The 15,456-nt window shown below is 44.9% G+C and overlaps 1 protein-coding gene across 1 annotated transcript in view; it reads right to left on the reverse strand.

The window, feature by feature from the left end:
* The window catches only part of znf423 (zinc finger protein 423), a 136,098-nt gene that overhangs the window by 1,903 nt on the left and 118,739 nt on the right, over window positions 1–15,456 (reverse strand). Inside the window, exons 20-21 of the mRNA XM_070830300.1 lie at window positions 13,893–14,024; window positions 11,791–11,906 (exon numbers count right to left, since the gene is read on the reverse strand). Coding sequence (XP_070686401.1) covers window positions 11,791–11,906; window positions 13,893–14,024 — 248 coding nt within the window. The remainder of the gene's footprint in view (window positions 1–11,790; window positions 11,907–13,892; window positions 14,025–15,456) is intronic.

A 15,456-nucleotide genomic window follows, 5' to 3' on the forward strand; every position in this document is an offset into this window, starting at 1 on the left:
TTTCTCACTGAAAGATGCAAATACACATACATAAGCATTAAGCATTTTTAAGTGATGAAGGGAATGTTTCACACAGAAATGTGCAAAAACATGCACGTTTGCTTCAGCGCTCATGATCACGTGCGCGCACACACACACACACACACACACACACCTCCACAATCAGTCCTCTGTGGCTGTTCCATATCAGCTGCAATGGGGAACTGAACTCATGATAATCTGGATTTGCTGGTTTGGAACTTAGCTAGCATCACATCTAAAGCTGTGGGGGTGGGGGGGGGGGGGGGGTCTCTGCAAATGTGTGTGTGTGTGGAACATGGGGAGATGATTGGAAAGATTTCTCTGGGAGTTTGTGTTTATGTGTGTGTGTGTGTGTGTGTGCGTATCGGAGAAATTTCCACAAGGATGTTTTCCTCCTTCTCTCTCCTCATTTTCCCCTGACTGTACAGCTTTCTCCCTGAGAAACACTGCCTACCTCTTTCACACACACACACACACACACACACACACACCCACACCCACACCCACACACCCCCTCTGAAATCGTTCCCTATCATCCCTGCTTCTTCACACATACACACTCACTTACAAACACACACACACACACAAACAAGTCCCAGTGAGATCTTCCCAATCAACCCCCCCCGCACCCTTCACCACCACCACTAAAAGCAGCTTTCTCAGATTAATCGCTCTCTCTCTCACAGATAGGCCCCACTACGGAAAGAGGAAAAAAAGGACAAAAAAGAACAGTGGATGGGAGAATGGGAAACAGAGGAGGGGATAGGGGGATGAACAGAACAGAGGAGAGGAGGGGTGGATAGGGACAGAAATGTGAAGGATTATACGTGGTTTGGGGTTGATAAATACTTATTTGTCATTCTATGGCCCTTATCTTGCTGTGCATGTTTCGTTGAGCCCCGTGGTGTGTGTGTGTGTATGGGAGAGAGAGAGAGAGAGAGAGAGAGAAAGAATGTGAATGCTGTACGACAAGAGCGTGTCTGTCACTTGGCTTTAGAGGCCAAGCTAGCCTGTCCAGGGGAGGGAGAAAGGGTATTACTGTCCAACACACACTGGAGAGGCGTTTGTGCGCACACACACACACACACACACACAAACGCACACACACACACACACACACACACAAACGCACACACACACACTCACTCACTAGAAGGTTTCAGAGAAATTGGTGAGCAAATGAAAAAAATAACGAGGGATGGTGACAGGATAGTGAAAAATAAGTGTCTGTCTCTGGGTGTGTGTGTGTGTGTGTGTGTGTTTGTGTGGAGGCCTCTCTAGTGAGGAAGCAGATCTCATTGGGAGCCACTGACCCCATTATGATAGAAAACCCTCTCTCCCTCTCTCTCCCTCTCCCTCGCTCTCTTTCTGTCTTGCTTTCTGTCATCCTGAGCCTCTCCATCGGCAGGCTACGTTACTGCACTTCCACTCACCACCAGAAGAGGTCAGCCTCATTCCTCTTTACGTGACCATAAAGAGGAGAGGAGAGGAGAGGAGAGGAGAGGAGAGGAGACAGATGTTGTCCAGTCTGTCCTGTTTCCTACAAGAGTGCGTCCATGTTTGGCTTTCTTCATAACACACTTGCCTCATGTGTGACCTCTAACGCTGAGGTATTGCAAACGTGAATGGAGAGAAAGAGAGAAAAAAGTAAAAGTGACCCAGTAGTGGAAGGATTACAAGAAGGAAAAAGGGGGAAGTAGGGAGGAAGGAACTAGAGAGAGGAGAAAGAGTGTGTGTCTGTGTGTGTGTTTTCCCTCAGGTTCTTTGGGTCCTGCTGCTGCCGTATTGATTTGTAGACGGAGCGAGGGATGCAAAGGAAGGACAGAGGAAGAGGAGGGAGGGATGGAAGGAGGGAGGCTGTGGTCACTCCCTGGAGGAGCTCGCAGCGCTGCAGTGGACTGCTGGAAATAGCCCAGAGGAGAGGAGAGGGGAGAGAAAGAGAGAGGGATTGAGATGAGGAAGGGAGATGAGAGAGGAGCGTGATGGACGGATGGATGGCAGTCCGCTATGCTGCACACTTCATGTGACACACACAGACGCACTCGCCCTCTGACACCTCCCAGTTATTTCTTCATTTACATTGTTGGTGGGAGCTTGGTATCGATTATGCAGCACTGCTATCGATCAGAAGTGTGTGTGTGTGTGTGTGTGTGTGTGTGTGTGTGTGTGTGTGTGTGTGTCACAGTGTGACATCTGCGCTACAGCAGAGTAATTGATATATTCTACAGAAAAAATGGGTGACAGAGGGGGAAAAGAAGACTGCTTAGTGTTTACTGTGGTTCTCTGCCCTAGATGAGTGCGCTCAATTCTCACGGCCGTCTTTAATGAGACGCCACACCTACAGATGTTTCACAGCAAAGTGAGGGGGTTGTGTCCCTCGAACTTCTGATGCGTTTTACTGTGACACAGATGAAGCAAGTGTGCAGAACAAGAGTGAAGAACGACAGGAAGGCCTCTCACTAAATTATGACAAAAACTGTGTGTAATACAGAGGGAAGTGGAAATGACGGCCTTTCAGATCCAAGCCAGGCTCCAACCAATATGTGAGAATTTATGGTATGAACACATTGTAACTGCATGCTAGGAACAGCTTGAATATGAGGCTGCGTTCTATTGTCTATTCACATAGGACAGGAAGTGGTTTTTGAGTGGTAGAAGTCAATGTGGAATGTGTTGATTTATAAAACCTGCGTCTCTCAATGGCTTAAATTAAATGAATATTAACATGAACCCTGGTTTGGACCATGAACACAGGGCATGCTTCTGCTGTTCTTTTCTCAGCAGAGGGTGTGTGTGCTGTAGTGAGAACAGCCCGTCTCCCAGGCCAGACCAGACCAGTCAATACGGAGGCCTGTCATTGTTTTTCCTAAACTGCTTAGAGAGAGCGAGGCTAAAGCCTGCAGAGCCCTGGGCCCGGGGGAAATATGGCCCTGTCGCATTACCCACGCACAAAACTGCCAGACACACACACACACACACACACACACACACACACACACACACACACACACACACACACACACACACACACACACGCGCGCATTTGCAGACTTTCACTCGTAACTGAGAGCACATGCATGCAGACACACAGTGCCAAGAAAAAATGCAAAGACTAAGACACACAATAGTTCACAGACGCACACTCACACATCCTCGTGGGGAAAGGGAGAAGGGTACGACAGAGGAAACCGAGAGATAGAGATAAGAGAAAATCTAATCTGCCTTGTCCTGCTCCCCTCTGCTGTCTACTGCATTACACACTAAATGTGTGTGTGCTGTGGTGATGATGCTGATGGGTGTGTTTTAGAGGGAGGGAAGAGCACCGCTGTCACCTTTCATATGTATGTGTGTGTACATGCATTCACATGATCTGTGCTGCCTGCATCTCTACAGCAGAAACATGTTGGTGTCCGTTTGCTTGCGCCATCTGGCCTGGAAGTGTGAGGTGGAGGAAGAAAAAAAAAAAAAACGCTCCTTTTGAATCAGTAAAATAAGAATGAGAACAATCAGACTTTGCCGCTGACACACATGGCGATGACCTTGTTTGTGGGCGAAACCAGTAGGTTGGCAAAATGACTTTCGCTCACTTACTTGAACAAACAAACACATGCAAATCTGTGACAATAACAACTACATCTTATCAAGTAGGTGCCAAGTCTGTAACAGACAGGAAGAGGAAGCACTGGTGTTGGAACAATGCCGTGTGTGCGTGTGTGTGTGTGTGTGCTACCTACATGTATCAGCGAGTGTCTGTATGTGAATTTGTGTCAAATGTGTGTGTATGTGGGGGTAATTGGAGGCATTCCAAATGCTGTGTGTGTGTATGTGTGTGTACATGTGCCTCATCTCCACTGCTGTTTTTAACACCAAATGAAAAATCACCTTAGTCGCCTTGTGGTCTTCTTTGGGTTCAGTGTATTTATAGCACAGAGTTGACACTCTTCCAACAGAGTGAGTGTGTCTATGTCTCTGTATGTGTATGTTTCTGTGTGTGCGTGTGTGCGTGTGTGCGTGTGTGTGTGTGTGTGTGTGTGTGTGTGTGTGTGTCTGGGACTAGCAGATGGGCTGTCTTAGCCCTCTTCCTCTGCTCCCTGGCTTGTCTTTAGCCCCACCCGTCCAGGACAGGATGCTGCCTCGGGAGCAGATCGAAAATAAATGCACCCCCTGCCCTTAACATGTATTCCCTGCGCCCCCCCCACTCCTCCATTTCTCTCTGTCCGTCTTTGTCGCCGTCTGTCCCCATCATCCCCCCGTCTCTCTTCCTCCCATTATAAACAAAACTCTACGCATTACTTTCAAATTATCTCTATAAAACTTCCTTTAGCCCCTTCTCTTTCCAGCCAAGTCACAATGACCCCCACTTTTCTCCTCCGCCACCCCACCCAGGGTGACCTCTCTGACCATGTCCTGTTTGGAGTGCTCCCTCCCTTTCTTTCGCCGAGGGGACTTCCCCTCTCCTGTTGCTACTGGCCCAAACAGCCAGGTTTGGACCAGTAAACACAACCAAAATACACTCACAGCGTGAAGGGCGCACACACGAAACCACACACACACACACACACACACACACACACACACATACACGCAACATCAAAGGCAAACACGCATGGATCTACACCAGATTCACAGCATAGGTGAGGGCTCCCTGTTGGACGCTGTTACACAAAATAGGAAGTGAGCTCACCTCCAGCACGAATAACCGATCATTCCTGGCCACTGCATGACGCAGTTCAGTCACACCAGTACACATAATGTGGGTGTGTTTGAAAAAAATGAATGATCTCTCCCTCACATACAAACACACGCACACACGTACAGAGTACTCTCAGGGCCGAGGATTGTTGCCCTTGTAGACTGTGAAGCTGAGTGCCAGATGAGGACTGGAGCCTGCAGACATGGGTGACAAGACAGACAAACACATACACAAGCATCCAAAAACACACTTGTCCACAAAGGACACTGGAGGACACTGACGGTATAACACACGGGTAAGGAACCAGGAGCACACGCTAATACTTTGAAATGCAAAATGGCACAAATGACAAATGTGCTTAAAGGTTACATATGTACGAATAAATGCACAGACATGATCCGTCCAGCATACACATGAGCTCACAATTCAGCAGAGCGTGCTGGCTTTCCGTGTCACTGTCATATTACTGCACACGCCCCATCCCCATGAGTCCCTAGGGGGCCGGCTTTTTTTGATTACCATGCACCCCTAAACTGGCAGAAAGGCATAACAAATAACAGAGGGAGCATGGACATAAAGATGGATGAGTGAAGGAGGAGAGGAACGGGTTGGGTTGATACGTGAAGGGGGGGACGAAAAGAAAGAGGAAGAGTGAGGGAAAAGAGAGCGGAGGTGCTGTACGTGTATGTGCAGCCTGAAGAATGTGACAGCCAAACACTGAGTATATGTGTGTGTTAGGGGAGAGTGTGTCATTCACTAAGATTTTCAATAGAAGAGGCAACGTTTAGGGATCAATACAGAAATTAGATTCATTTTTCTTCTACGTTTCTCTAATATTTGTTTTAAAAGGCCTCTAAAAATGACTGAAATAATCATTTCTAATTTCTTGTTAGCTTGGTGGAGACCATAGACATACATAAAGACTATAGACATACATAGAGACTATAGACATACATAGAGACTATAGACATACATAGAGACTATAGACATACATAGAGCTGAAGAAATCAGCTAGTTAATTGGTTGGCTATGACAGAACTTTAGATTTTCCGATTGTGAATATTTGCTGGTTCTTTAAGTCTTGTTTGATGTTAAACTGAATAACTTTGAGTTAGTTGGACAAAAGAAACTGCTTCTGTAAACTTGGACTCCGTCATCCACACCTCATTTTTCACTTTGTTCAAACAGTTTATAGAACAAACGACCCATTGATAACATATTCAGAGTCAAAAAGGTTGGAAGCACTGAGTTAATAGGTGAAATCCCATAGCAAATAATATACACTGTATACCACAATGATCTAAAATGTATTAGAACCTCCTTGTAAATAGTCCCAAAACAGGGAAGCGTACTTGTTCTGTTTCTGCTCAAACACACAGTCAGAATGAAGTGAATGAGTGAATTTTACCCATCATGCATGTGCAACAAGAGCGAAAGAAGAGTTGACGCAGATAGGCCAACAGATGCTCTGTTTTAGGATGATCATATAGAGCCAAACAAGTGAAGGTTTATCACGTGTTGACGTGATGAAATGTAGTGTGTCAGTGTGTGCTGTGCCCGTATCTGTTGGAGTGTATTTTGGCAGGCCTGATAGAACGCTACGCCATGCAGAGTCTGTCCTGTTCTGTGACACATTGCCTCTGTTCACCTGTCACACACGTGTGCGTGCCTACACACAAACACACACACAAACAAACCAAATGACAGGGACATGGTCCAAGCTGTTAGAAGCCCTCCAGGTGCTGGCTCACATAGTGTAATTCCTTTGTATCTGTCCGTAATTCTGTTTATCTCTGTCTCCCTCTTTATCTCACTCTGTCCGTCTTTGTCTCTCTGCATCCGCCTATTTAAACCTTCGCTTTTACATCAAAGCAACAAGTAACTTCTTTTGACTCATCTTTTTCCTGTGTCTCGTCCCTCACTGAGACCCACCGTGTACGGTCTTTTTACTGTTTTCTGGTGGTGCGTCTCTCAAAGCATAAATGCAAACACTTAGAGGTGTACACATGCAAATAAATATCACATTTCCACATGATTAACTGGTCCCACATTGAGAGTTTCTTTCTTCTATCCAAATCCAACACGAACAGAATGTGCTTTGTATTCACAGTGTGGAACACTGAACACTGCAAAAATCCCAGCAGTGTTAACAGCCACAGACACAATTTGTATGCAATTTTTCCTTGGGTGGTCAGAGGGAAAATGTCTGCCAAGACTAAGGACAGGTAGATGCACTGGCAGTATCACCTTTTACATGTTCTTATTATTGATTTGCCTCTAGTTGTTTTGTCTTATTACATTTTTGTACAATTATTCTATATTTGTATATAATCCTGTGTAAAGTAAGTAGTACTTCTAGTAATACTAGAAATAGTACGGTAGCTGTGGTAGTTGTTGTATCAGGCTGGCTTGTACTCTCTCTCTCTCTCTCTCTCTCTCTCTCTCTCTCTCTCTCTCTCTCTGTCTGTCTTTCTACTCCACTCTTTTGTTTGAATCTGTTTTTGTTTCTGTCTCTCTTTCCCCTGCTGCAAATACCTTCAAGTCCAGGGATTCAGGGAAGTAAGAGTGTGTGTTTGTTTGTGTGTGCGAGTGTGTGTGTGTGTGTGTGTGTTCCCAGGTCCCCATTCTAATAACAGAGAGTCTCCCAGTGAGTGGTGGGGCAGCTGAGTGCGCTCCCCTGGAACGCCACAGGGATCTACGGATCAAATTCATACGCACACACACATGAACACACACACGCAGAGCCAAGGGATATATGGATCAGAGAGTACACACTACGACTTGACACAGCCCTCACAACTGACTGCAACGCACAGACAATGGTGAATACACACACACACACACACACACACACACACACACACACACACACCCTATTGCCAGTTCAGCCACATCCACACCTTTCCATAATTCAGTTAGAGGGAGACAGTGAGGCTCTTCGATTCAGACAAAGACAAAGACAACATTATTCACAGACAGACTACTAAACACAGCTTGTTTCTCTTTCTCTCTCTCTCTCTCTCTCTCCCTCTCACTCACACACACACACACACACACACACAGCCATGATCCCAACCAGAGATAGTCTGTTAAGCTATTCTCAGCTCTGCATTAGCAACCAAAGTAAAGATTTTATTCATTACTTTAGCTCTGAGGAAAAAATCTTTAAATATTTCTTTCATTTTCCAGGTATGAACAACATACAGTAACTAGTGAGAAGGTTCCTCATGCTGGCTGCATACAAATCAGCAATATCTGATGTTGGGAACTGTCCAACTGTGTTCATATGTTAAATGAAACTTCTGTTAGTTAGACCTTTCTACATTATACTGCACATTCTCATCCATCTCTGCATGTTTGTTTCTTTATTTCCTAGTTCTTCTTCTCTCAGTCCATCCCATCAACCATCTGTCTATCATGTGTGTGTATACTACATGTTCTTTTAATTGTGTGTGTGCGTTTTTGTGGTTGTGTGCGCGCACAACTTTCAAATATTCAACACCGCTGGGACGCAGGGAAAGGAGGAAGGTTCGGTGGAGGGGATCAACACACATACAAAAGAGGAACCTCCATATCCATCCGCCCATCTATCCATTTATTCATCTGACCAGCGATGCACCCATCTCGCAGTATTTAAATATTTACTTGTGCTAAAGGAAATTGTGTAGCACAACAGATGCAAAGGCTGAAAAAATGGGATGGTTGGGGAGGAGTGCTAGAGTGATGGATGGAGAGAGGGACAGGAGGCAGCATGGGGGGGGCACAAGCTGCAGTATAGCACCCCCTGGAGGATTAAGAATAATGTGAGAATCAGGAAGTCTGTCAGAGAATGTAACATAGGAGAGGGTCTGAGCTGATACACAGCTGGACCACTAGTCCTGACTAGGTGTTCTACAAGAAACAGCACATATAAACATTTGGATACTGGTTAGAAAATGGAAATCATGCACTCTTAAGTTGATCTAAAAATGCCATCAGAGTGTAAATGGTGGTTATACAAAAACATTTTCTACCGTTATGCTAATTGCTAAAGAAAGAAAGAAACTAAAACAGAGAGAATGAGAAAAGGCGTGTGTGAAGTCTGGGAGTAAAGGCAGAGAGAGATCCAGAAGGACCTCACTGATCAGGGCCACAGCATTTCTTATTTACACACACACACACACACACACACACACACAGACACACACCAAAACATCTCTTATTTACCAGCTTACGTCTGCACTATTTATGGGGCACTGGGGAGAGGCACAGAAGAGAGGAAGAGAGGAGAGGGGCTTAAATATGCATAGGGGCTGGTTCTTCTGGGACAAACAGGGGGAGTCAGAGAAAGAGAGGAAGATAGAATGAGAGATGGGAGAGAGACAGGAAGAGAGTGTGAAAATTGTGGTATGTGTGTGTGTACGAAATGGATCGAGAGGTGAAAGCAAGTGATTGAGAGGGTGGTAGAGAGAAAGTGAAGGTCTCTGTGTGCAGGGGGAGAGTCGGATATGGAAAGAGGAACCGAAAGAGTGCAATCAGGAGGGAGGGAGGATGATGCAGCGACGTGTCCATGCAGCAGTGACCCTTGGGTGTGTGTGAGGGAGAGGGAGAAAGGGAGAGTGAGCTGGACATCATATGGCCCCTCTGAGGGGTTGAAAGAGGCCAAAGCCTTTCCTAGCTGGCCAACCAGCCTTCTTCATCCATCCGCACCTCATTAAAACACACACAAATTACCCCATTCCACATTCTGTAGCAGTCGCGCACACACACACACACACACACGTGATAACAGCTAGCAGTGGCATTAACCTCCATGGTTGTAGCTCTCCATCTCCACCAGTCAGCCTTTCTGTCTAGCCCACTTAGAGAGCCCTCCCATGGGGCAATGGAGCTGTGGCAGGTCGGGCTCGGGCTGCAAGTTTTCACACTCACACACACACACACACGCATGCACAGACAGACACAAGCACACACACACACTTGGGCCAGGACCAAAGAGTAACAAGATGGATATAGCCACAGCGCGGCAGCCAAAGAGGAAGAAGTACAAGGAGCTGAGGGAGAAAAAAAAGTTGAACTGAGCTCAACTTAGCTGGAATGAAAACAACAGAATTAAACTCATCTGACCTGACCGCTCAGGTGAGTTTATATATGAGAAGAATAGCTTTTTGTTGTTAAGCCAAGGCCAGCTACATAAACCTCTCCCCCGCACGTATCATTTAATGGATATTCTACTCAGAATCTTTCAGATTTCATTTTACACATTTGAACTCACATTAGCTTGGCACGAGGCAGAATGAGTCATAGCCAATAGTGCTGAGAAAATAAAACTGATTTGTGTTGACTCCGCTCTGATACAACTAAAACACTGGGAGGTAAAATTTACAAGTAAAAGCAGACTATTCCAGCAGTTATCTAGGCCTGCAGTGTGAGAGACATAACAATGCTAATTTATCCCATTGACTGTGACAATTCATCAGTCGATAAAGATGTTGTGACCTGGTCAGACAACAGCCGAGGTGTCATCTGGGATGGAGTGCACGTAGCAGAGGAGTGGATGTGTTTGTGTGTGGCATACACTACGTGTGTGTGTGTGTGTGTGTGTGTGTGTGTGTGTGTGTGTGTGTGTCTGTGAAGAGGTAGGTGGAAGTGAGTGGGAGTGTGTGAGGTGTGAGTGGTGCCTGTGTGTGGACATTAACCGACAGGGTCCAGCAGTCACCCTGCTGTTAAATGGACTGGCCAGCCATATGCCCACCACCTCCGGCCCTACATCACTGCCACTTTGTGTGAGTGTGCGTGTGTGTTTGTTTGTGTGTGTTATCTGAGGCAGGCCTTTGTAAATTCAAAGAATCCCTGGCTGATTTCTTAGATAGACTTCTGTCTTTTTCTGACTTTCTTTGTCTATATATCTCAGCCTGAACACAACTGAGTGTTGAGTGAACGCCCACTGCCACTATCACCCTAACAACTGATTAGGCATCTGTATTACTGGCTGCAAACTCGGTTATGTCCGCCTGACACAGAAGAGAAAGAGACACCAAGAAGTATTAAATGAATGAACAGAAAGACAGTTTAGGATAACTATAATTCATTTTCAACTGAATCGATGCCCTGTCGTCGATAGTACTTGGACCAAAAGTTCAACTTCCAGCCAAAAGCGCGCAGAGCTTCCAAGATGTTTTTTTAAAGCTCCTTTTCACTTCAATGAAACTCAGGAATGTAATTATAGACTGAAAACACACTGCAGTTTGGGGTTTTTTTGTTCTTTTTTCTTTTAATTTTTTTAGTTCTCATTTGTGCAGTTGCCGTTTCAACTGTAAAACACACAAATGAGAAAATGTATGATAGTTGGAGATACGCATGTTGATCAGTATGTCACCCATCTGTGGCTCTCTCCATGAATTCTGCTCGAAAACAGAGCCACATACCGGAAGCAACCCATTACACCTATGTTTGTATTTCTGAGAATCCAAATTATTACAAGCCCATGAGTATCATTCCTTACAAGCAGGTGAATTTTAACATGCACCTCTGGTCAATGCAGCAGGCAACACGGGGAGAAAAGTTACAGATTTCACCTTTAACACGGCTGATGTTTGACCTGCAGATTGTGCAGGTCACCAGTCAATGGGGTACAAGAGACGGGGAGGGGAAGAAATGGAAGAGGACAGGGGAGTTTACATCATCACAGACCAGGCCACAGCTGGCCCAGGACCTACTCTTGGGTGACTTATATCCTCTCTTCTTTCTTTGCACACACACACACGCACACACAAATATGTCTGGACCCTAATGACATGAAGCTTGCCAGAACCCTGCTCAGACCTCATGAGGAGAGATGGAAAGAGAGGGACAGAGGAATGGAAAGAGGACAGAGGGAGAAACACAGAGATGAACAGTAAATAGAGGGATTCTGCAAGTGATGTACAGTAGCTGGATGGAGGCAGGTGCTGAGGGGACTGTATATTGAGGGATTGGTGGAGGCCTAGAAAGAGGGGAGGGAAGGGTGTGGGGGGAGTGAGGAGGTCACATATTGTTTTCCTAACTTATACCAGACCAGAGTCAGGTCAAGGTGAACAGAGACAGCGTAAACCTACCTGTAGTTCTGTCTGAAAGAAGAACTTCTGCGGACACTGGGAGCAGTCGTAGATCTTGTCTTCCTGGCCGTGGACGGCAAAAATGTGCTGCTGGAGCTTGTTTGCCTGCACGAACACTGAGAAAGAAACAAATACAGCACAAGTTACACAGTGTTAATCAGAGGAAGCCAGTGCTGACCATGACTGAAGGCTTTTAAGATGATTCCACAGACCAAGGAAATGAGCTCAAGGGGTCTTTTCAGTAGAGATTTGCCTCTTAGGCAAAATAACAGATGAATGTGAATTGTTGTGGGTGTGTCTGTAGCTGGGCCGGCAGCATTGTGCCAAATTCAGGGCAAGATATTTTTCAGCAGTTTCAGCTATCACAATATTTGAGAGGTGACTTCTTACAATTTGAAGTCCAAGCTTTGGAGAAAACTGATCCTGTGTCTGTTCGATGCAAGATAACTGGAGCACTGAGACTACAGTACGTGTGGCTTGGTTTTACTGAACAGTAGATTCAGATTTAACGGCAACCTAGTCAGGACTCAGGCATGTCTCAGATCCAATCTAGTTTGACAGTTACAATGAACAGTGCAAGAGTAGTACTAGATAATTTACTTGACTGTATATTATACAGGTGAGCCAAATGGTAACAGAGTACAAATAACCCCACAAAGACACACAGAAACACACACACACACACACAAAGCAAATTAAGGGTTGACTGGAAAGGTGGGAGTACATGAGAAAGAAAGAAATGACAGAAGGGAGAAAACAGGAAGAGCTATCCTCAGCAGACCTTGTGATATTTATCAATAAATTATCTCTTCTTTTTTTAACTTCCGCTTCAGTGTTGTCTCATACACTTTTTCTCTTTTTTTCTCTCCCCTTTGTTTCAGTAAACTTTTGGTTTTCACTGTGAGTGTGTATGTGTTGAATTATTAAGCCTCCCCATAGGAGTGGTGCCCATCTTACTAATTCATAAGCCACCAAGGAAAAACCAAAGTTTAAAGCGTTCATGTGTACCTGGGGGGTGGAGGGGGAGGGGGGGTACACAACACAAGACAAACTCAACTACTGAGGGAGGGAAAGCGAGTGATAAAATGACAGGGAGAAAGGAGGAGGGTAGAGAGAGAGGGAGAATATGGGATAATGTGGGATATGTCAAAAGATGGTACGGAGTTGCACACTTAGTTCTTGGTAAAATACTGTAGGTGTTGAATGAAACTCTGAACACCACAGGCCTAATTTGGTCCTCAGCATTTTGTTTGGGTCCTCCAGTGGTTTTCAGACATATAAGGTACTTCATATTTATCCTATTCTGTGGAATTATTCCATTAACTTTTGCACACACAGAGTTTTGTCAGTACTCCTTAAGCAGCAGCACCCTGCTGGAATATTATTCCCACAGTTAGAAATGTTAAAACAATAAATATTCCTAATGTGAAGTTAAGGTTAACCCAAAACCAAAAGCCTGACAGCCATTACAACACATTTACTCTATGTATCATGGCGCAGGTAACCAAGAGGGAGCCATTTCTGAGCCCCAACTTGTACTGGAGCTGATGCCAGGGAGGCAAACGTTGCTTCCAGCTGCAAAATTAACCCCACCTTGTATTTTTGCCAAACTAAGTGATAAGATATGAGCAGTTTGGTGCTTAGAGTATGTGCGGTGGACAATTTCACCTTCATATTCATCTAAAAAATGACAGTTAAAAAAAGTAAAACAGTTCTACAATATTCATTTTGTTGTATTGCAGTACAGTGGTCTATATTTCACTTGGTGATATACAGTGCTGCAGTATATATACACACAGAACGACTTGTACCCCTTACTACCTTACTGTAAATGGGTTCTTGTGGTATACTGAAGTATGTATGTGTGTGTGTGTGAGATTATCAGGTCAGGCCAATTTTAGGACACTGTTGTGTAGTTTGTTTGCTGTCTATATATGCGTGCAAACTTTCTTGTGTGCAACCTGTAGCTCCATGTTTCTGTGACCATTGCAAATGCAAAGCAGATAGGACACAAGTGAGAAGGAGTTATCTGTGCTGCTGTCCTTGAAGGTGAATGAATGTGTGTCGGTGTGTGTGCGTATAGGTGTGTGTCTGTCTCTCACCTGTGAAGCAGACGGGACACTTGAAGGTACCTCCCATGCCTTCAAAGCTGTGCTCTATCAGGTGGCAAAGCAGCTTGGCAGGTGAATCAAACATCTGGTTACACAGCTTGCACTCGTGATTGATGCCCTCCTCTGCAAATAGGAGACAGACACGCAAGTGTAGGCTAAGCAACACGAAAACAGGAACATGTGACATCATTCCGGAGCATTAATACAACAATCACGACAGATGGTTTGTGCACATTCAGAAACAGGCGTCGACATATAATAGACTGATGTGTGAAAAAATGACACAGATAATACAGGAAACCAGTAGCCGCAGATAAGAGGACCAAACAGCAATGACGGGAATATTAATAAAAGTGACGTGTGTTCACTAGCGGAGATTCCTAATTTTTTTTCTGTCATGCTGCACATTGGAAACTGAAAAAAAAAAAAAAAATCAGTTGTTTAGCCCAAAGGCGTTGCCAGTGAATCCAATTCATACAACTTTTACACAGAATTCATTTTGACTTTTCATTAGAAGAAACAGCACAGGTGGAACTAATAACATTAACATTGACTTGTTTCCAGCAACTATTGGAGTGGAATACAGCAATTAGCGATGTTGTTAATTACACCTGTGCTTGGAAAGTCAAAATGTCTGCTGTGAAAAAGGTCTTTTTAACCCTACTTTCACATCATGGTTTCCCCTTAAACCGCAAATAAGTGAATCATTGTAGTCCTTTGACAAACATTTTCATTTAAGTCGAAAAACTATGATTTTATGGCACAGCTCCAGATCAGTTAAGATAGGCATTATGATAGAGGTGGTACAATACACTCCCTCCTCTCCCCTGCTGCATGCTCTCCTTTCGTTTTTCCTTCTCTCTTGTACACTCCCCCAACACTCGCACACGCCAATCCCAGTGCCATGTCTGCCCCAGCTGGTAATTGCCTGTCCTCCCCACCGTGGCTGAGGATGATCTACCCTTCCTATAGCCATCCTTCCTTCCCTCCCTCTGTCCTCGTTATCCACCCCCCCCCACAGCAGTCACTCATCCATCCCTCACTTCCTCAGCGTCCCCATACCGTCTCTCTTGGTCCATCACTTGCTGATTAATTTGCTTGGCCTCCAACTCAAACCCCTAACCCCCCATTACCTCTCTTCACATATCCTATACTTTCTTCCCCCTTCAATGTCTCTTTACTAACAGGTCTCTCTGTCCATTCCTATGATCTACCAGACTTCTCCTTACTATATAGAAAACATTTTCTGTGAACAAATCCCATAATGAATTTCAATCAATAACCAAATTGACATGACATCACAGTAATGGCAGTGCTTCAATGCAAATTAGTAGCACGCGTGAAAGAGAGATCACGATTTAATATGATGAGGAATATGTTTGTCTCAAACACACAAGAGACTGTCCAAGCCTCCATCCTTCCTTCTCACTTGGGATTATACCAATGTTTATGTGTGTATCTGTGTCTATTTTAAGAAGGTGTGAGTGACATCACAGCACCCATGGTGAAAGGCCAGATGAAAGGTGGGCGTCATACACACACACACACACACACA

This window comes from Pempheris klunzingeri, chromosome 5, assembly GCF_042242105.1.
Source record: "Pempheris klunzingeri isolate RE-2024b chromosome 5, fPemKlu1.hap1, whole genome shotgun sequence".
NCBI lineage: Eukaryota > Metazoa > Chordata > Actinopteri > Acropomatiformes > Pempheridae > Pempheris > Pempheris klunzingeri.